The 20,660-nt window shown below is 52.2% G+C and overlaps 1 protein-coding gene across 9 annotated transcripts in view; it reads left to right on the top strand.

Annotated features, from left to right (window-relative positions):
* EXTL3 (exostosin like glycosyltransferase 3) overlaps positions 1 to 20,119 on the top strand; it is a 136,138-nt gene extending 116,019 nt beyond the window's left edge. For all 9 annotated transcript variants that reach the window (XM_059843132.1, XM_059843134.1, XM_059843129.1 and 6 more), the window contains 4 exons: positions 15,018 to 15,145; positions 18,204 to 18,348; positions 18,795 to 18,923; positions 19,603 to 20,119. In XM_059843132.1, the coding sequence (XP_059699115.1) occupies positions 15,018 to 15,145; positions 18,204 to 18,348; positions 18,795 to 18,923; positions 19,603 to 19,812 (612 nt within the window). In that variant the 3' untranslated portion in view covers positions 19,813 to 20,119. The remainder of the gene's footprint in view (positions 1 to 15,017; positions 15,146 to 18,203; positions 18,349 to 18,794; positions 18,924 to 19,602) is intronic.
* The last annotated feature ends 541 nt before the right edge of the window (positions 20,120 to 20,660 follow it).

Raw genomic sequence — 20,660 nt, 5'->3', positions numbered from 1 at the left:
AGTTTTGCCATCTCCATATGTGGTTTTTTCGGTTGTGTAGCAGCAGAGGAAGGAACAAATTTGCTGCTTAGTTTACCTGGGAATCCTAAAATCCAGATGCTTGTCACTGCAGAGCCCGAGCAGAGGGGCAGCGATGCGTGACCGCGGGATGATAACGAACAAGCAGTGCTGACTCCTCGGAATGTGCCCTTGGAATATTAACTCCAGCACCCTGACAGTCCTCTCTGCTCCTGCCTAGACCCATCCCTTCATTCTCCCCTGTGCCATGTGCTGGTTTGTGATGGCTTTTCCACAGATAAAACCTTCCTGCAGCCCCAGCTCTCCGAATCCCCTTGGCTCAGGATGCAGCTGATGGGGTGGGTGACCCAAAGGAATCATGGTTGGGGCATTGGGGAGGAGAATCAAGGGAGAGAAGTGTCCTTGCATGCTGCTGGGGACATAATTGGGTGGGTTTTGTCACATGGGAAGGTGTCACAGGGGCCAGTCCCTCTGCTGAAGCCATTAAACATCTCCATGAAAGCTGCCTGTGCATCTCACTCTGTTTGGAGCAGCTCTGTCACAACTGCTGGGGGACAGAAGCAGCACGACAGGACCTGGCACCAGGGGCAGGGCAGCAGCAAAACCCACACTGATTTTCCAGGGCTGCATTGCTGCTACTTTTAGGGCTTGTATTGTGACCTGTTGAAATACCAACAGAATACCAAATATCCCCAGATTATTCCATGCACTGGGACAAGCGTGGGGGGAATGGAGTGTGTGGGTGCATTTCCTCTCTTTTTTTCCTTTTGTTTTCACCTACTTATCATCCTCTTTGTTATGATGGAACTGAGTGTTGACATCCACTGCCCATAAAGTCCCAGAGCCTGGATATCTGCATTTCCTTTCTTCCCAGGCTTTTATCTGTCCTGGTGGAGCAGTTCTGCTGTGCAAAGCCATTTGATTGTGCATTCTGCACAGGCTGCCTTATTTGTGAAGACAGCCTCGTCTCCCAGAGTGGCCATAAGTTGATGTTGTGCCACAGGACACGGATGGATCCCCTGGCACAGGAGCAGGACTCGCCGAGGTCAGGAATTTGGGTATTAAATAGAGAGGAAAAAAGAAAATCTGTGTTTGCTGGAGCAGGAGGGACCTCGTGGGGCACTGGGACATCAAAGAGGCAGCTGTGAGGGACATGAGGAGGTTACAAAGAGGAAGGTGCCACTTGGATATGAGGTTAGGGAAGCAGGAGACAGGTTTTAATCACTGCTTGTTGCTGAGTGTCTGATGCAGCTCCCAGCTGCCTCCCCAAGCTCTGTGGATCGATCAGCAAAGACACTGCTGCTCTCAAGGAGAAGGGGATGATTTACTCCCAAGGTTTTGGGACTCTCTCCTGCCCCTTTTCCCCACAGTTCCTTCCCCTTCCCTCACCTGTGTCAGGTGAGGAAGCAGATGCTGCTCTCTTATCAAACCCATGAATGCTTTTTTTCCCATTTTCATGAAATCAAACTGTGGTTGGTGATAAAGCCTGATGGGTGTCTCCTGTCTCCAGAATCCCTGGGATCAGTTGTTTCACTGCAAGCACCCAGAAAGGATGGAGCCTTTTCTCCTGATGACAGTGAGGGGATCATTTTAGAGCCTATGAGAAAATCAGACCCTTCAATTTATTTAAAGACACTTCCATTTATTCCATTTATTTTAGTTAATTAATGAAAATCTGTGTTAGTCCTGCTAAAAAATGTGAGAATTTTCTTTTCCTTCTCCTGAAATTGGCCAAAGGACCATCAGCAAGGAGCTGAGGGCACTAGAGGGAAACTGAGGCACAGAGAAAGCCACACCTGGTCACTGAAACATCCACTTGTATGTCTCCATGTAAGTTCACAGAAATGCTGTTTTCACCTATTCCCAGATTTTCTAACAGCAGAAAGCTGGGAAATCTGAAGCTTTTATCTTCCCAGCTCACACTTTCACATCCAAATAGTTCAGCAAAGTCTTCAGCTTCCTGAATGCTCATTTGAGCTGAACTCTGGGGGGTTTGAGCTTCGTGGAGGGAAGAGAAATGGGTTTTGTTCTCCACATTGAAAGCATTTGGGGCAGGGAAGTTCCATTTCCAGCCTGACCATGGCTTTGATCTCTGAGCTGCCCAGAGCCTGGCTTGGGGGAGCCTGGCTTATCTCTGTGACAAGGGACAGCCCCATCTTGGGCTGTGACAGGAGAGAGCTGAGAGGGAATAAGAAAAGCTTCAGGACAGCCATAAACTGGATAATTCTTTCCACCAAGGCTCATTTTCCTCTTGCTCTGCATGCAGGTGACAACACAAATTGCTTTCAAACCACTGGTATTAATTAGGTCGATTTTATCAGAAATGTTTAAAAGGGATTGTTTTAAATTGTGCCTCATTGATGTGATCTCTGTCATTTCTAACACATGCTGGTCCTTAATTCCCAACCCATACTGGCTTGTGGAAGTCTGGATTCATCCCAGCCATGTGTTTGGCACTAATTATTAAGTGCCTCTTGATGGAAGCATTTTTTCCCTCCTGGATTTTGTTGAAGCAAGTATCAAAAGCCTTGGGATAAATCAAGCTTTGAAGGACATGACATTGCCCATGGCTTGAGTTCTCTGCTCTTCTGGGCAGAGGAATGATGGGCTGGTGTGAGACATGGGCCAGCTAAAAGCAGGATTTAGCCAAGGATTCCAGCAATTAGGATCCAGAAATTGAAATTTATGAGCAAAGGCAAATTCATAGAAACCTGTCTAGAGCCTGTATCCAGATTGGCTCTGCCACCTGGAGGGAAAATTGTGTGTTTGGGGCAGATGTTTCTCCCTTTATTTGGCCACATTCAGGGGGACATCCCAGCCCTGTCCTCTGCTGTTGGAGCTGATGGAAATTGCAGTTCCCAATGAGTTGTGCTCCTGGAACTACAGCAACAACGAGGGATAAAATGCCAGTCTGGGGGTTGTGGTGTGGCTGCTGGGGCAGTTCTTTTCTCCTGACATTCCATAAAGGAGCTCTCATCCCTCCCTGGTGGATTTGAGGGCAGGCATGCTGGCAGCAAAGCTGTCTTCACTTCACCCAGAGCTTCCCCAGTGAGATCTCAGCCTCCTCATCTCAGAAGTCCCTGGAAGGCTCCTGGTCTGGAATCCACCTGGAAGCCAGAAGTGAGTTTATGTGCCTGAGTGCTTTATGGTTGCTGCTCCCAGCCACATAAACATTAATAAATCCACTGTCCTCTTCCCATCAAACCAATAACCTGCCTGCAAACTCGATGGCTTCTTGGCTCTGCTTGTATCAGAGTCTATATCCCAGGTTTTTAGTGGCTGCTCAGTGAGTTATGGTCTGACTCCAATTCCCTCCTCCCTTTGTGGGGCTGTGATGTTCATTTGGATGCCCTCAGATACAAATGTTTGCACTGAAGCTCTTGTGGGATGGGTCAGAGGAGCTTTTAAATGTTGGAAACATCTCGGAGCATCCTTGGGTGTGATGTATTCCAAAGAATGAGATGCACCAATGTGAACAAATTTACAAATGATGGCACCTGCTCTGTCAGGTGTTTTGTTTTCCTGCTGTGGTGGAAATCCTGTCTGACAGATCTCCAGGAGGAACCTGCTGAAGAAGTAATTGCACAACAATACAGAGGATTTGCACTGATGAAAGCCTCTGGTAATTAAAGCAGCCGGGCTGTCAGCCAAAGAGCAAAGTGTGGAAAGATAAGCTCTGCCTCACTTAGTGAGCAGAAAGGAGGTATTTCCAATAATCCCCTGGGATCACAGCCCTTGGATTTCCAGCACTCTGCTCTTTCCTGCCTCTCTGCTGTGCAATTCTGTGGCTCCAGGATGGAAGTTGCTGGGTTTCCTCCCATGCCATGACCTGGTGCTGCTCAGTTCTGATGGCTTGGCAAGGGGAGGAGACCTCAGGGGTGCTCCTGATCCCCCTCCTGACTGTTCCATCTCCTGTCTCACAGATGAGATGTGACAGCCCCTCTCAGATCCACCCCAAGCTCTCAGTCTGTTTGCTGCCAGACTTCTCAGCAGGGATCAGGGGACTGGCAATGTTCCTCTTCCAGGGAAATCAGAAGTGCAGGAATTAGCTGGTGATGGGCTGAGGGAGATCTGGGCTTTCCTACTGTAGAAGTTTTGGGGTTTTGATTGTTTATTGAAGTCAGGTTGGGGAGGTGCAGCCTGTGAGGGGTTCTTGGGCTCTTGTGTGGCTGTTCCAGGCTCTTCAAAGGATAGCAAGGAGCTACCTGGCCTGACACAGCTCTGGGACAGTGAGGCAGGCAGGGAAAATGAATATTTTTGCCAGCAAAAGGCCAGGCTTTCCCAGTCAGTTCCTTGTGCAGCTCTGCCCTGCCTGGTGCAGTGGCAGCTTCCCTGCAATTCCCAAAACAGATCCAGGAGATGGGAGCCAGTTCAGAGCAGTGATCACTCCAAGCTGATGTGCTCCTCAGGCTCTCTCTGCTCCAGGGATCTGCAGCTGGCTCAGCCAAACTCCTGCTGAATCCCAGGGGTCTGAGTTGGGTCAAATCTGAAGCAGGAGGGTGGGATTTGTTCCCAGGCTCACTGGCTGCACGCATCATTCCTGAGCTCTCGGTGTTTACCAGGCTGGGAAGTTTTTGCTACCCACAAGTGATCTGAATCCCTCATCCCTGAGCTCCAACAGTGACCCTGCACCTTTTGGATGGAGTTAGAAGCTGCTGCCTGCCCTCTTTTTGCGTGTTCTCTTTCTCAGCAGTGGTCTCAAATGGCATCTCTGTGTTTTACCTAATATTAGCAGAGTGGGTTGGGTACAGGCACTGTGAGGAAGGTGTCCCCATTTCACCAGAACAACTTTTGCTGTTAAAATTGCCACGAAAGCAGCCAGGGGGTATTTGGAGAGGAAGAACAGGCACAGAGGATGAAGTTAAGATTTGACAAATAACAGTGTACAGATGTCCTGCTGGTGCTGAATCCGTGCTGGGGACACTCCTGCTGCCATCCATTGTCACCCTGGGGTGTTTCAGCCCTGGCATCTGGGACTGTTTGTAGGCTGGGCAGAATTCCATTGGAATTTTCAGGCCTTGACCACCAAGACAGGATTTGCCAGGTGAAAACAGCCAGGTTCATCCAGCTGCAGGTTGGGAGAGAATTGAGAAAGAACAGGGACATCTGTCAGGACAGCACAGGTGGCACCTGCAATGCCAGGTTCAGTTTGGGGCCCTTTGTGACAAGAGAGACCCTGAGGGGCTGGAGCTTGTCCAGAGAAGGGAATGGAGCTGGGGAAGGGGCTGGAGCACCAGGAGGGGCTGAGGGAGCTGGAAAGGGGCTCAGCCTGGAGAAAAGGAGGCTCAGGGGGACCTTGTGGCTCTGCACAACTCCCTGACAGGAGGGGACAGCCAGGGGGGGTCAGGCTCTACTCCCAGGGAACAGGGACAGGAGGAGAGGGAATGGCCTCAGGCTGTGCCAGGGGAGGCTCAGGTTGGACACCAGGAGGAATTTCTCTATGGAAAGGATGGTCAGGCACTGGAACTGCCCTGGGCAGGGCTGGAGTCCCCAACCCTGAGGTGGCTTTAGAACATGTGGATGTGCTGGGTGTGGATCATGGCTTAATGCTTGAATTTGATCCCCTTTGATCTCTCCAACCTTAATGATTCTGTGATTCCATGATGACACCTTTGGGAATTGCCCATTCCACTGCAAAAAAAACACACCACCAAACTAAAAATTTGGGTTATCAGTGTCAAAACTCTCAAAAGAGCGAGCTCTTTCTTCTTGAAATGACTTTTTTTTGGCTTCACAGCAAACAGCAGCTCGTAAATCTGGCTCATGGTCCCAGACCTGCCAGTGGAAGTTGGATCATGAGCTTTGCACTCTGCAGTTTTTCCCTGTGAGCTTTCATGAAAAGTACACACAGGAATTTTGGGAAGTTGAGGAGGGAACGAGCTGCAGCAGTGGAAGTACTGGAACATGACAGCGTGTTATCCCAGGGACCTTCTTGGAGCCAAATAATTACAATTAATTGTAAAATAAATCTAATTGGACAGCCAGCTCCATGTGCATCTCTAATTGCACAGCCACTAACAGCAACACGCAGAGAATAAAAATCAGGATCTGCATCCCTTTAATGTTAAAAGGAGCATCCTTCTCCTTTCCTTTCTCTGGGAAGATGCACAGCTGCTCCTGTATGAAAATGAATAAATAATCAGTTTTATTTGGATCTCAAGCTGTTTGCTCCTCTCGGAAAGGAGCGACCCACTGATCTCAGCTGAGGAGTTTAAAGGGAGACCAAGTGTTTGCACATTTTCTGTGCACGGACACAGCATCATAAAAAAAGCCTTTCCATGGTATCTTCCTGTGTGGTTTTGTTCTCAGCAGGGGATAATTTATGCTGGGTTTTATGTTGCATTATTTAATTACACGTATTTTTAAAATGCCTCTGTTTTGCCAATTTACATTCAGCCTGCGCTGCCTTTGGATGGCTTTGGAGCTAAATACCCTTCTCATACCTCTGGAGATGAGTCTTAAAATAGTCTAGAAATCCTTTTAATTCAGAGTTTGAAGATGCTTTAAGTCAGAGGTATCCAAGCTGGAGGTTCAGGGCATAAAGGAGGGGCTGTGGCTGTTTCAAGGTGAAGAGGAAGGAGCAGGGAATAATTAATACATGAGAAAGGGATAACAGCAACTTCCCAATCCATCTTGAGAAGGGAGGATTAAAGGGAAAACAAGAAGGTGAAGAATTGCCTGGGGAAACCACTGTGAAAACCAGGGACAGCTCCTCAGGCAATGCATGACTGAGGGAACATCCTGCTAAGAGTGTCAGGGTTGGGCTGGATGCTCAGATAAATGGAATTTTTTTTTTGGTGCCATCAAGTCAAACAAGGGGGCAGATTCCAGAGGATTTCTATGGGATGGGTGAGGACTGATGGACACCACAGCTCCATCCAAGCACGTCCTGGGACTCATCCAGTCCTGGAACAAAGCTGGGAGCCAGCTGGGAATGGTGAGGGTGGTTGGTGGGGAGACGAGAGGAGCGCGTTCCGAGAGGAGCACATTCCCTGTGGGATGCAGGAGGATCCAGGATCTGCCTCAGGATGGCTCTGGATGTGCTTTTAGGAGCTGAGGTCCCAGCCATTCCCATTTATTGATTTTTCAGGACCTGAGTGTGTTAACCCCAAATATCTTTGTCCTACCAAACACCTCTGAGCTGCTTTTTGTGCATCTGTGATTTCACTTCCGCATCCCCAGTTTTTTAAACATTCATTATCACAAACACAAAACAACATCTATTTTTTTTTTTTTTTACAAAATGCCAGCCTGCTCAGATCTGGCAGTGTGTCTGGAAGGAGCTTTGACACCCTGCTCACACAGTGTCAAAGTGCAGGGCAGCAATTCCTGCTGGATTTGCAGCTCATCCAGAGCTGCCACAAACGCCCTGGAGCCCCGTGTTGTGCCAGACTCATTTCCTCGAGTTTTTGGGTCTGTGTTGGGAAAAAGAGCAGGTTTTGGGGAGGAAAGGCATCATCCCAGGGTCTTGGCTCTGGTGGAAATGCCATGCTGGCATCCCATCTCCTCCCTGCCCATGAGGCTCTGGCAATGGGCCGGGAGGAGCCTCGTGTTGTACGGAGTGAGGCCAGATTATTTTATTTCTCATGAAATGAAGAACTCCTGGCTGAGCCAAAGGCCTGGATCTGTGCTGTTGGCTTTGGAAAGCAGGATGCTGGCCAGTAGGAGCTGGATGAATTTCTGTCCTCGGAGGGTTTCCTCGTGGTGGGAGTTGAGGTTGGCAGCAGGGAAAAGGTTCTGCGTGGGCAGGGCTGGGTGTGAGGCTGCACTTGGAAATCTTCGATGAGCACCACCGTGGTTGTCCTTGGTAGGGGCAGCCAAGCAGATCTGAGGTCTGGGCTGAGAGCCACAGTGATCCTGCCAACTTTGGTGGAGCAGCTCAGCTTGCCCAGAACAGGTAGTGATAAAACACTGAGAAAATCGAGTTTAAAACGTGGCCGTGGTCGGGCTCACGGGATTCACTCCAATGTCATCTCACTGGGAATGGGCTGCAGAGATTTTGGGTGGCATCTCTGGTGATGGCAGAGCTCCTTTGGCTTCTCCTTGGCACCTGTCTTGGCAGAGAGCTTGGCTGCTTGTCATGGAGCCAGCGTGCCTGGGATCAGCCTCTTCTCTCCTTGCATGAAATGAGACAGAGCTCAGAGACATCGGGATCAAAGTCATCTTTAGCAAAGGGAACCTCAGGGGTGTATCTTCCATACGGAGCCTTGCCCAGTGCCAGAATTCCTGCTGGAGCCAGGATGCTGAGAGAATCACAGAATCATTCAGGCTGGAAAAGTCCTCCAGGCTGTGACCCATCACTGAGTGCCACATCCAGCCCTTCCTGGGACACCTCCAGGGATGGGGACTCCAAACCTCCCTGGGCAGCCCCTTCCAGTGCCTGACCACCCTTTCCATGAGGAAATTCCTCCTCTTTACCCAGCCTGAGGCTGTGTCCCTGTCTGACACCCCCCATTTGTTGCTTGGCTCAGTGCAAACTCCTTCTGACAGCTTCACTCCCAAAAAATGCCCCAGCTTCCAGGGGGATGCTGTTTGGTGGGACCAGGCAGAGTTGTTGTCTTCCTCGTGCTCATCTCTGGTTGCATTTGCAGAGCAGCAAGTGCCAGTCTGATCTCACACCTCAGCTGCAGGCTGTGGTAATAAAGGATGTGATTGATTCATTTATGGATCTGCACAGCCTTCCCTCCTTCCCTTGGAAATAATCCCAGCACTTGGGCCTGATCTGTAGAGGGGAGGGACTGGTGGATCTCAGTCTGAGGGTCTTAAGTGCCAGCCCAGGCAACTTTCTTGATCAAAACATGTCTGGATTTGGTCAAATTCAGTTGTTGAAAATAAAAAATTCAGGAGTTGAAAATAAATGTATGTGACAGGGTGGCTTCAGGGATACTTGGGACTCGTTGTTCCCTTTCCCCATGGTTTGCCATCTCCCAAAGCTCTCCAGCAGAGCCCTCCCTGACCTCCATTAAGCCTTGATTGGCTGATTTTTAATTGATTTCTTCCCCACATGTGCACGTGGGAGAGCTGGAGAAGCCTTGGCAGGTAGGAAGGAGGGTGGGAAGTGACCTGCTCAGCTGGGAACGAGGATGTGGATGGGATGGAGATCATCACCTCCCAGTGTGGCAGTCCTTGATGGGTGGGGACAGTGGTGGCACCTCTGGAGCCAACTTCCAAGCCTGGGCTGCTCAGATTGATCACCCACTGTGAGAAATGGATTTTTAAATAATTCTCAAAACCTGCCTGGAAGCTCACACAGTCTTGTACATCTGGGTGCAAGCTCTGAGGTAAGGTGTGCTGCCTTAGGAAGGCCAAGGAGTAGAGATGACGTTGTTGAGAGAGAGACTGAGCCAGGAACAAGTTTCACCAAGTTTCAAAATATGGCCTTGCAGAAGGACCAGATGTTTTAGAGCATTAGAACTGTGAAAGATGCATTGTGGAGTAAAAATGCAGGTGATTGGTGCTGGAAGTGTGAGCAGCATTGTGTGGCAAAAGCTGGGAAACATTTCTAAGGTACTGGAACCAGGAGATGGGGTGGCTTCTGCTGGAATGGTGCTGAGTTTTGCATCTCTTCTGTCTCACCCTACATCAACACTGAAACTGGAATTAAATAGTTTAAAAAGCCTCTCAGCTGCCCCTTCTCTGTAAAAGCTGGGAAAACCAAGAAGCCCTGATCCAGGAGCTGAGTTAACCCTTTCTGCACGGAGAGGATCCCAGTCCTGTTCTTCAGAGAAGCAGAGGGAGCTCGTGGTGTCCCCACCCCCCTGCTCTCTTCCCACTGGGGCAGAATCTCTCACCTTGGCAAAGGTGGGAGCAGATCCTTGTCCTGAGAGCTCATTCAGTGTCCCCCCAAATTACCCAGCTCTCCTCAGGGCATCCTCCAGGCTTCTTTCCCCTGCCAGAGCCCTGACATGAGCAATGAGGCACCCAGGTTCTTGCAGAGCTTGCTCTTGGCCCAGGAATCAATCCAGCTCACTGAGCTGAGCTGTCAGAACTTCTCCAAGGGCACGGGCATTCCTCATGTTTTCACCATCCAGTGATATGTGACACAATTTAAAGCTTAAGCATGAAGCCTCACCAGCAAGGAGACTGCTGGAAGGTATTGATTTTGCTGCTTTTTTTTGTGTGGTTATGTATAAAAACATAAAGTTTTAAAGTATTGGTAAAAGGACATTATTGCTGGGTTTGTGCTCTGGTTTAGTTTTCTCTGTGGCTTTTTTGTCCAGCGTGTGTGTGAACAACAAAATACTGGCAGGAAATGGATGTCATGGATTGGTGTGGTTTTGTGCTCCTCAGTCAAACAGATCCCAGGCTGTGGAACTGAATCACCTGGAACTGATTTTCTAAAAGGAGAAGAAGCTTCTGACGTGGTCTGTTGGGTGCTTGGAGGCGTTTTAGGTGTCTCCAAACTTTGCAAACTGCTCAGGGGGTTCATGGTTTTGAGCTCTGGGCCTTTTAGCTGATGGCAAAGGGTTTTAAAGAGAATTAGTCCCAAACAAAAGTCAAAACCAACCAAAATAAGGCAAGCAGGGCACAGTCTGGGGTGGGTTTGAGGCTGGAGGAGCTGGAATTTGGTGCAGGTCCCACCACTGGTGCTGTGCTCTGAGTTTGGAGCCCCTGCTGTGAGGGGAGGTGGGGGCTGGTGGTGGGCTGGGGTCTCTCTTGTTGTTCTCTGGCTGATTTCGTGTCCTCCTCACTGTTTGAATCTCCTTGGGAAGGAGAGCTGCTGAGTCCCCGTGCTGCCAGGGCCTTGGGAACATCTTCCCTGGGGGTTTGACAGAGCTCTTGGCTCGAGACCGTGAAGGAACAAAGTTGTGGCAAAATTGGTCATTACAATGATGGAAGGGCAGGAAAAGCAGTGCTGGGGGAGAGACTGAGAGCTCAGAGTCTGGAAAAGGACAGAGAGAGGGTTGGTGATGGCACCTCTGGGCTCTTTGGGGTGAGACCCACCAGGGCAGGGTGGGAGCTGAAGGGAGGCAATTCCCAAGGAGCAGCGTTGGTGTTTGAGAGGAAAGGGGGATCCTCCCACTCTGGCTGTCTGCAGGAGGACAGGACACCCTCCTGGCAGAGCTCTCCCAGTGCCAGCTCCTCTGCCCTGGAGCTCACAGGAGGTTCGTGTGGGTTCCAGAATGGTTTGGGTGGGAAGGAACCTTAAAGCCCATCTCATCCCAGCCCTGCCATGGGCAGGGACACCTCCCACCATCCCAGATTGCTCCAAGCCCTGTCCCACCTGGCCTTGGACACTCCCAGGGATCCAGGGGCAGCCACAGCTTCTGTAGGAAACCTCTTCCAGGGCCTCCCCACCCTCACAGTTGAGAATTCCATCCCAATATCCCATCCATCCCTGCCCTGTGGCAATGGGAAGCCATTCCCTGGGTCCTGTCCCTCCATCCCCTGTCCCAAGTCCCTCTCCTCATGTATTTGCAGGGTTCCCAGGTGATGGAAGGAAAGATGAATCTGACTCCATGTTCTCAGAAGGCTCATTTATTATTTTAAGAAACTGTATTATATAAAAGAATGCTCTACTAAACTATACTAAAGAATAGAGAAAGGATACAGGCAGAAGGCTAAAAGATAAAAAAAAGATAATAAAGAAAACTCGTGACTCTTTCCAGAGCCTCGACACAGCTTGACCTTGATTGGCCAGAAAGTCAAAACTCTCACACCAGAAACCAGTGAAACAACCACCTCTTGGATAAACTGTGTCCAAACACTTTCCAAAGCAGCAACACACAGGAGAAGCAATCAGATAATTCTTGTTTTCCTTTTTCTCTGAGGCCTCTCAGCTTCCCAGCAGAGGAATCCTGGGCAAAGAGATGTTTCAGGAAATGTGATGGTGACACTCTCCAGCTCTCCTGGAGGCCCTTTAGGCCCTGGAAGGGGCTCTGAGCTCTCCCTGGAGCCTTCCCTTCTCCAGGCTGGACTCACTCCAGCAGATCCAGGTCCTTCCTGTGCCCAGGACCCCAGAGCTGAACACGGAGTGTGGAGTTGCCTCCTCCTGCTTCCCTCCTCACCCCATCCCCACCCTGATCCCTGCATCCTCTTTTCCAGCAGTTCCCAGGCAGAGAGGAAACCCCTGGGAGCATCTGCTGGCTCTGGATAACCCTTCAGCCAAGCCAGACACCGAGCTGAGTTTTGTGATGCCTCTCCACCTTGGGAAGGAGCAGGATCAGGAGTCCTGTGCCGACATTGTCCCTGCTTTTTCCATGTCCTGATGAAACCTCAGAGCTCCTGGGGTGGGAATGCTGCCAGCTCAGCTCTGGCCCTGCCTTTCCATAGCCCAGAGCTGCCCAGTTTGCTCACTTGCAGTAAATTGTTGGTGCTTTTGATGGCTCTTCAGTGCAACATTCACATCTTTCTGCTGAGTTTTCCATCCCCCCTGGAGCTGTCAGCAGATGAAAGCTCCAAGACTGGCTTTCCATGGGAATTTCATCATCCCAGCTGTCATGCAGATCCCGATACAAATATTTCCACTGTTAATGGTTTCAGCCTGGGCTTTTTTTGTGGGATCAAATGTAATCTTATTTCATGGAGTTCTGTTGCTGTGATGCTTTGGTCTTTTCACCAGGCTGGGCTTGATTTTTAAATGGAGATTGTTCAGAGCAGAGGCAGGGAAAGGGCAGGAGGGGTTGAATGGGGTGGGAAAGGTGGGATGGACACTTTGGAGCAGCCCAGGGGAGGCTGAAAGTGTAAGAGCAGGGGAAAGGATCCAGGGTGGATGGGGCTGTCAGGAATGATGTGAAACTGTTCTAGGGGAGGGTCAGGCTGGATATCAGGAAAAGGTGCTTCCCTAGAGGGTGTCAGGCACTGGAACAGCTCCCCAGGGAATGGTGATGTTCCCAAGGCTGCCAGGAGTGTTTGGACAAGGCTCTCAGGGATGCACAGGGTGGGACTGTTGGGGGGGTCTGTGCAGGGCCAGGGATTGGACTGGATGATCCTGGTGGTTCCTTCCAGCCCCACGATTCTGTTCTATGATTCTTGGAAGAGGGGGAAATTCAGTGGGATTTTACAGCTGTGGGGCTGGGAGGGGGGAAGTGCTGGAGCTGCTGCTGGACTGAGCCAACACTCCGTGGCTTCGGAGCACTCCCCATCCCAGGGCCACTGTGGACACCCTGGGGGACATTCCCTGGTTTAGGGAGACACGAGAAGCTTCCCTCAAAAAGCTGTTAGACCCCATTGGCTCCTTCCCCTGTTCCTGTGTCTGTTCCCATGTCCCTGAGCCACTCCTCCCTATTCCCTGACTGGCCCTCACCTTTGTGCTGCCCCGAGACCAGGGTCACCCCAGGCCCCTTGGCACACCCAGACTCTGTGTGTGGGTGCTGGGGCCTGAACATCTCACCAGGCAGCTGAATAAAACATCTGGGGATGTCATCCAGAGGTCCTTTTTGCTTCCTTACCCTGGACTAGCAGCAATTCAGCCTGCTGCAGGCCACCACAGCTGGCACAGCCCCAGCCCCAAACCCTCACCTTGGGCTCTGCAGCCCCATAAATGTCACTGCCACCTGCAGGTCCTCAGGGCCACCACAGCTGGCACAGCCCCAGCCCCAAACCCTCACCTGTCAGAACCCAGGACATCCCTCTGGCTGCCCTGGATGGCTCGAGACCCTGACAGGGGCTCAGAGACCTTGGCACAGACTCACAGACACCTGTGCCTTTGATCCTAGCCCATGGAGACAATTCCCAACTTTGTGTGAAGAGTTACAGGCCACAAGAGTTTGAGTAGAATGACAGTGACTTTGTCACGGGGTGAAAAAGTAGAATTTTGGGGTTTTAGAATGGAAGTTCAAGAGGCAAGATGGGAATCTGGGCGTGTTCTTTCTTCTTCTTCTTGTCCTCCATCTTCTGCTGTGATGGTGACACTTTTGGATTGGTTTAGAGTAGAGACAGACTGTCTAACATAGGTGATAGGGATTGGAAAATGATTGTAAATTAAGTACAGGTAGTTTTTAGTCTAGAAAGAAAACACTTTAGTATAAAGAGCTAACACAAGGGTGGTCAGTGTGCCACAACCTGCCAGACAGACCTCAGCAGGCTGGAGAAAGACAATGTATTAGAGAAGAGAAAAAAAACAACCTTGAGAACCAGAGCTGAGGAACCTCGGCTTCTTTTACGGTCGCGGGGCTGGGAAAAAAAAGACTCTTTAATACCTCGGGGCCATTTCAGCAACACAAAACCTGAGACTCACCCTGGGCCCTGCAGCCCCAGAAATGTCACTGATGTCACTGCCCCCCGCAGCTGTCAGGGCCACTCTCGAATCTCTGTGGTCAGGATGAGCCCGAGATGTGTCAGGGAGTCTCTTCCCAGCCCGGCAGCTGAAGAAGGAGTCAGGATTCTTCTGTTCTGGTTTTCAAGGCTGTTTATTTGCTGTTATCTGTAATATTCTTCCTCTGGCCTGCTGAGGTCTGTTCAGCAGGTCAGTCTGTGGCACACTGACCACCTCAGGGCAGTGCTAGCTTTATATGCTAAAAACTACATGTACTTTATTTACAATAATTTTCCAATACCTATCACTTATGCTAGACAGTTTGTCTCTACTCTAAACCAGTCCAAAAGTGCCACCATCACCCAGAAGATGGAGGCTAAGAAGAAGGAAGGACAAGGCATGCCCCAAATCCCTCCATCTTGGCTTCTGAGCTCCCATTCTAAAACCTCAAAATTCTACATTTTCACCCTGTGACAAATTCACTAACATTCTATTCAAACCCTTGTGGCTTGTACATCTTCATGTAAAGTTGGTAATTGTTTTTTCTAAACAAAAAAATGGGCTAAAATCCAAGGCACAGGTGTCTGTGACTCTGTGCCAAGGTCTCTGAGCCCCCTGCCAGGATCTCGAGTCCTCCAGGGCAGCCAGAGGGATGTCCTGGGTTCCCACAGGGCACCACAGCTGGCACAGCCCCAGCCCCCCACCCTGGGCCCTGCAGCCCCAGAAATGTCACTGCCACCCGCAGGTGTCAGGGCCACCACAGCAGCCCCACGAATGTCCCCGCTGTGCCCTGTCCCCGCAGGTGGTGCGCACGGAGAAGAACAGCCTCAACAACCGCTTCCTGCCCTGGGACGAGATCGAGACCGAGGCCATCCTGTCCATCGACGACGACGCCCACCTGCGCCACGACGAGATCATGTTCGGCTTCAGGTGAGCCCTCCCTGCAGACTGCTCCTCCCCCCGGCCAGCACCCGCCCAGGCAGCAGCTGGGCACAGGCAGGGCTGGCACGTCCCTTCCCGTGGCTTCCCAGCTCTGCTCCTTGGAGGAACACGCATTAATGGGGTGGGCAGCCCGATGCCAGTGAGGAAACCCCATTTCTCACACTTTTTAACCCAAAAACTCTTCAGTTTCTGCTGTGCTGATAATGGTCCCTGAATGGTTTTAAGGCCTGTGGCTTGCTAGGGTGGACAGAGCCTGGAAAAGAAATCCAAGAGTCTCTTTCACTCCGTCCATGAGCCAGAGGCAAGGCCAGGATGATGCTCACGTGGTGGTGGTGGCTGCCACCCTCTGCTCCGTGTGACACTGGGGTGTGACAGTTCTTTGGGCAGAGCAGGCAAAGGCAGATGTCCCCCAGCAAAGGCAGATGTCCCCCAGCAAAGGGAGATGTCCCCCAGCAAAGGGAGATGTCTCCCAGCAAAGGCAGATGATGTCCCCCAGGAGAGGCAGATAATGTCCCCCAGCAAAGGGAGATGTCCCCCAGCAAAGGCAGATGATGTCCCCCAGCAAAGGGAGATGTCCCCCAGCAAAGGGAGATGATGTCCCCGAGCAAAGGCAGATGATGTCCCCCAGCAAAGGGAGATGTCCCCTAGCAAAGGGAGATGTCCCCCAGCAAACGGAGATGATGTCCCCTAGCAAAGGGAGATGATGTCCCCCAGCAAAGGGAGATGATGTCCCCCAGCAGAGGCAGATGATGTCCCCCAGCAAAGGGAGATGATGTCCCCCAGCAAAGGGAGATGATGTCCCCCAGCAGAGGCAGATGTCCCCCAGCAAAGGGAGATGTCCCCCAGCAAAGGGAGATGTCCCCCAGCAAAGGGAGATGTCCCCCAGCAGAGGCCGGGGCTGCTGCTCTCACTCCCCCCAGTTCTGCTCCACCATCCAGCTTTCTCTTGACTTTTCCCTGGCAGAAGCTTCCTGATCACAGGGATGAGGGGGCTCCTGCTGGGGGAGGTTTGTGCCAGCTGCTCCTGCAGCTCCTGCAGCCAAAGCTCCCTCCCTGCCAGGAGCTGCTGCTGGGGAATGAGGGTGCCACAAGGAGCAGGGGCTGCCATTCCCAGTTGGAGAACACCCAGCAGCTGCCTGGGGGTGGGAGATGGGGACCAAAACCTGCTTGGGAGGGGGATTAAAAGGCACAAAATGCCTGGAAACCCACCAGGCTCCTTCAGAGGGATGAGAAATGAGGTGTGAGAGGGATTAAAGTGCAGGAGGAGGCGTCAGGATTCCTGGCTTCCCTTCCCTGCCCCATTCCAGGCTCTTTATCCAAACTGGGCTGTTTTCTCCCCTTTTTTGGTCTCTGTTTTGCTGATTAGCCCTGGAGAGCATCAAATGAAGGTCATTAAGTGCCCTGTGTTAATCTCACTCATATCCCTGCTTACAGACACCCTGTTCCCACAAAGCCTCCCTGTGTTAACACATTCCCAGGAGCTGCTGGAGTCTTGGCACTGGAGTGAACCTCTGCCCACAGCAACTGTGCTTTGTCAAAACTTTGCTCCAGGCTTTGATTTTTGGGGCCAAAAGCATCGTTTTTGTCACTCAGGAGGGAGCTGGAGGCAGCTTTCTGAGCACCCCCAGAACGATTCTCTAGAGAAATCCTGATTTTTGTGGCTGAGCTGGGAAGGAAAAAGCATCAAGTTCATAAGAAAGCGAAGATGTGGGAGAAGTGAAAGGGAATAAATGGTTTTGACTTCCAGCTTTTCTAAACAATCACCCTGGATTGACGGGAGCTGCAGCAAACAAGTGCTGGGGGGAGGACAGAGCCAGGGAAGCTGCTGGTGGTGTTGATTCCTTGGGATTCTCTTGGAGTTTCATTAATTGGAGTGGAGGACTGAACAGCAAACACGTCTGAGCTCCCTCAGTGTAAGGAAAGCTCAGGGAATCTCAGGCTGCTCTCCTCCTGTAGCTCTCCCAAAACAGGGCTTGTGGGAGAAACTCACATCCAAATGAGAGAAAAAACCCCAAAAATGGCACTTACTGCCCAGTTTTGTGCCTGGCAAGAAGGGGAGAGCCTTCTGTGTCCACAGGGAGCTCTCTCATGCAGTCTGGAGTCACAGCTTGGGCCCTGGGCAGCGGGGAGGGCCAGAGGAAGCCAGCAGCCCTGCCTGTGGGAGCTGGGTTTGTTTCCCAGCTTAGGCATCAGGCACTGACTTTTCCTTAATTACTGCAGCCAGTGTTGCAGCTCTCCTGGGGGATTTCTCTGGAGGAGCGTGAGCTGCAGATGAGAGCAGAACATTAAGCAATCCCACGTTCCACCTGCAAAATTCAGGATTTCATTCCCAAGGCTGGACTGGGAGCACGTGTCAGGGTGAGGGAGGCACTCAGGGCTCTGCAGGCTTTTCCTGTTGGGGCCAGTGCCCAGGGAGCTGCAGTTTGGGATGAGGAGCCAGCACCTTGGAAATCCAGGTGTTCCCTCAGGAGACACCAGGGTCTTCAGCATCTCAGCAGCTTTTCACACAATTAGGGAATTATGGAATTTCCAGAGTCCTGGAATGGTTTGGGTGGGAAGGGACCTCAAAACTCATCCAGTCCCACCCCCTGCCATGGCCAGGGACACTTTCTGCTATCCCAGGGTGCTCCAAGCCCTGTCCAACCTGACCTTAAAGCTTTCCTTAAGGGAGGTTGATGTTATCTTGGCTTTACTGAGCTGCTGGGAGATGGAAAGTCCCAGCGATTTGGGGAAGAGGCCAGGAGATGTTGGGCTCCTCCCAGGCTGAGCCTGGGCTGCTCTGGCCTTAGTTTTCTTTTAAACCTCCAGAACAGCCCTAATGAGCTACAAAATCCCTAATTTATGGAGTAGGAGCCCTTTCCCCATGCACGAGCAGCTGGGCTGTGCTCTGGGACAGGAGCACATTTAACACAGTTTTCCTTTTTGCCCTTTGGGAATTCCTTGGGTAAGCTGTTGCCAAACTCCTTCATGTACAGACCCCTCCATCCCTCAGGAGCCTCTGGGTGGGCTCCCAGCTCTGTGTCTCATGGGCAGTTCTGTGTTTGCAGGGTGTGGAGAGAGGCCAGGGATCGCATCGTGGGCTTCCCGGGGCGCTACCACGCCTGGGACATCCCCCACCAGTCCTGGCTCTACAACTCCAACTACTCCTGCGAGCTCTCCATGGTGCTCACTGGTGCTGCCTTCTTCCACAAGGTGAGACCTCCCCGGGGCCGCCCCTTCCTGCTCACAGCCAGCCGAGGCTGCAGGTTTGGGGCGTTGTGGGTTTTTAAGGACAAATGTGGGAGCTTTCTGCTCCTTGCCCCTCACTTGGTCCAGACTGAAACACAGCCAGAACCTGGGCCCGAGTGCCCTGGGAAGGATCTCCAGTGGCTGTTCCTGCCGTGCTGAATCCACAGCAGCAGAGAGTGGGATCTGAGGGGGCTGGAACCCCCATTCCTCAACTCCTGAGCTTCCAGGAGAGCGTGGTGGCTGTGGGAGATTTGCTGCTGCTGTGGCTGCAGCGGTGCGGGATTAACTCCGTTATGGGGAACGTCTCCACTGGGATCCTTGAGTTTTGAGTCAGCCACACCCCACATGTGTCCCACGTGTTGCTGTCACCTGTGGAGCACCTGGAGGACCCTGTGCCTTTCCTGTTGCAGTACTACGCCTACCTGTACTCCTACGTGATGCCCCAGGCCATCCGGGACATGGTGGACGAGTACATCAACTGCGAGGACATCGCCATGAACTTCCTGGTGTCCCACCTGACCAGGAAACCTCCCATCAAGGTAAAGCACCCACAGCCAGGGCGTCGTCCCAGGGCTGGCACTGCTGGAGAAGCTCTGGTTGGGAAGTGGGTGGTGTCTGCTCCAGGGAAATCTGGCTCCAGTGGGAAAGCTCAGCCTTTGGCATCAGCTGGATCCCTGCCACAGAGCAGGTGAACTGAGGTTTGGCATTACAGGATTAATCAGGCTGAATTCCCTGTCTGGTGAAAGGTTCCCTGCCCATGGCAGAGATGATCTCTGCTCTGGAGCCAGGCTGGGGGAACTGGGGATTCACCTGGAGAAGAGAAGGATCCAGGCAGAGCTCAGAGCCCCTTCCAGGGCTCTCTTCAGGAGAGCTGGAGAGGGACCTGGGACAAGGAATTGGGTGACAGAACTCAGGCAATGGCTTTCCACTGCCAGAGAGCAGGGATGGATGGGATATTGGGAAGGGATTGTTCCCTGTGAGGGTGGGAAGGCCCTAGAATAGAATTCCCAGAGAAGCTGTGGCTGCCCCTGGATCCCTGGCAGTGTCCAAGGCCAGGCTGGAGCACCCTGGGATGGTGGAAGGTGTCCCTGGCCATGGCAGGGCGTGGGACTGGATGAGCTTTGAGCTCCCTTCCGACTCATCCCACGCCGAGGTTCCCTCCGTGCCCGGGCTGGGCTGCGGGCAGCGTGGCGCTGACACCTCTGTCCATCCTGGCAGGTGACGTCCCGCTGGACCTTCCGCTGCCCCGGCTGCCCCCAGGCGCTTTCCCACGACGATTCCCACTTCCACGAGCGGCACAAGTGCATCAACTTCTTTGTGAAGGTGTACGGGTACATGCCCCTGCTCTACACCCAGTTCCGCGTCGACTCGGTCCTCTTCAAGACCCGCCTGCCCCACGACAAGACCAAATGCTTCAAGTTCATCTAGAGCGGGGAGAGCTGGACGCTGCAGCTCCCAGAGAGGTGCCACGGGGCTGCTTTGGTGGGCTGTGAGTGCAGAAGGCTGTGGCAAACGGGCCAGCCTGGATTGGGACGGGCTCTTCCCTCTTCCCACGGCGACTCACCCGGACAGGGAATGGGACCCCAGGGCTGCTGTGAGGACACACCCACGGATCGTACACTGAGGAATGGCTCCCTGGCCACTGGCTCTGCCCCTTCGCTAGCCAAGGGCAGCCGTTCTTTTTAATTATAATTATTGTTATTTAAAATGAAAGTGTTTTAGATTTGCCACATAAGGCGCTTTTTTGTTTTCTTTTCTTTTCCCTCCCCTCTCCCCACCCCATTTCCCCCTCTGGACCCTTCAGCCCATCCCAGGGGACTGTAGCAAGGCCAGGTTGAGGTGTTTGGGTGCAGCATCCTGTTACCACTGCTGTCCCCATCCTTCCTGCCATGGCACAGCCCTTCCCACCCACCAGATCCTGGCTTCTCTTGCCCTGTGGCTACTACTGAGGCCTCTCAGTGTCACCTGGTGAGGAGCCCTTTGCTCTGCTCCCCACCCTGAGCCCCTGGAGAGGGGTGAGGTTGGCCTGGATGGTCCTTCCTGGCTCCAGCTCTGGCTGTTCCTGTGCTGCAGCCCGGGGGGTTCAGTTGCTGCTGTCTCAGTGTCTTTTCCACCTCGTCCTGCTGATCCTCTAAAGACAGGGAGTGTGTTTGGGGCTTAGGGAAGATCCACCTGCAGCACAGCCAGGGCTGGGGGTGCCCCAGGCTCCTGGAGGCTCTGACCCTTCTCTGTGCTCAGCCTGGGTGTGCCAGAGCTGCGATTCCCACCCTGCCTCA

This window comes from Haemorhous mexicanus, chromosome 3 (assembly GCF_027477595.1).
Source record: "Haemorhous mexicanus isolate bHaeMex1 chromosome 3, bHaeMex1.pri, whole genome shotgun sequence".
Lineage (NCBI taxonomy): Eukaryota > Metazoa > Chordata > Aves > Passeriformes > Fringillidae > Haemorhous > Haemorhous mexicanus.
Note: the sequence above shows the minus strand (reverse complement) of the source record. Positions and strands in the feature narration are given on the sequence as shown.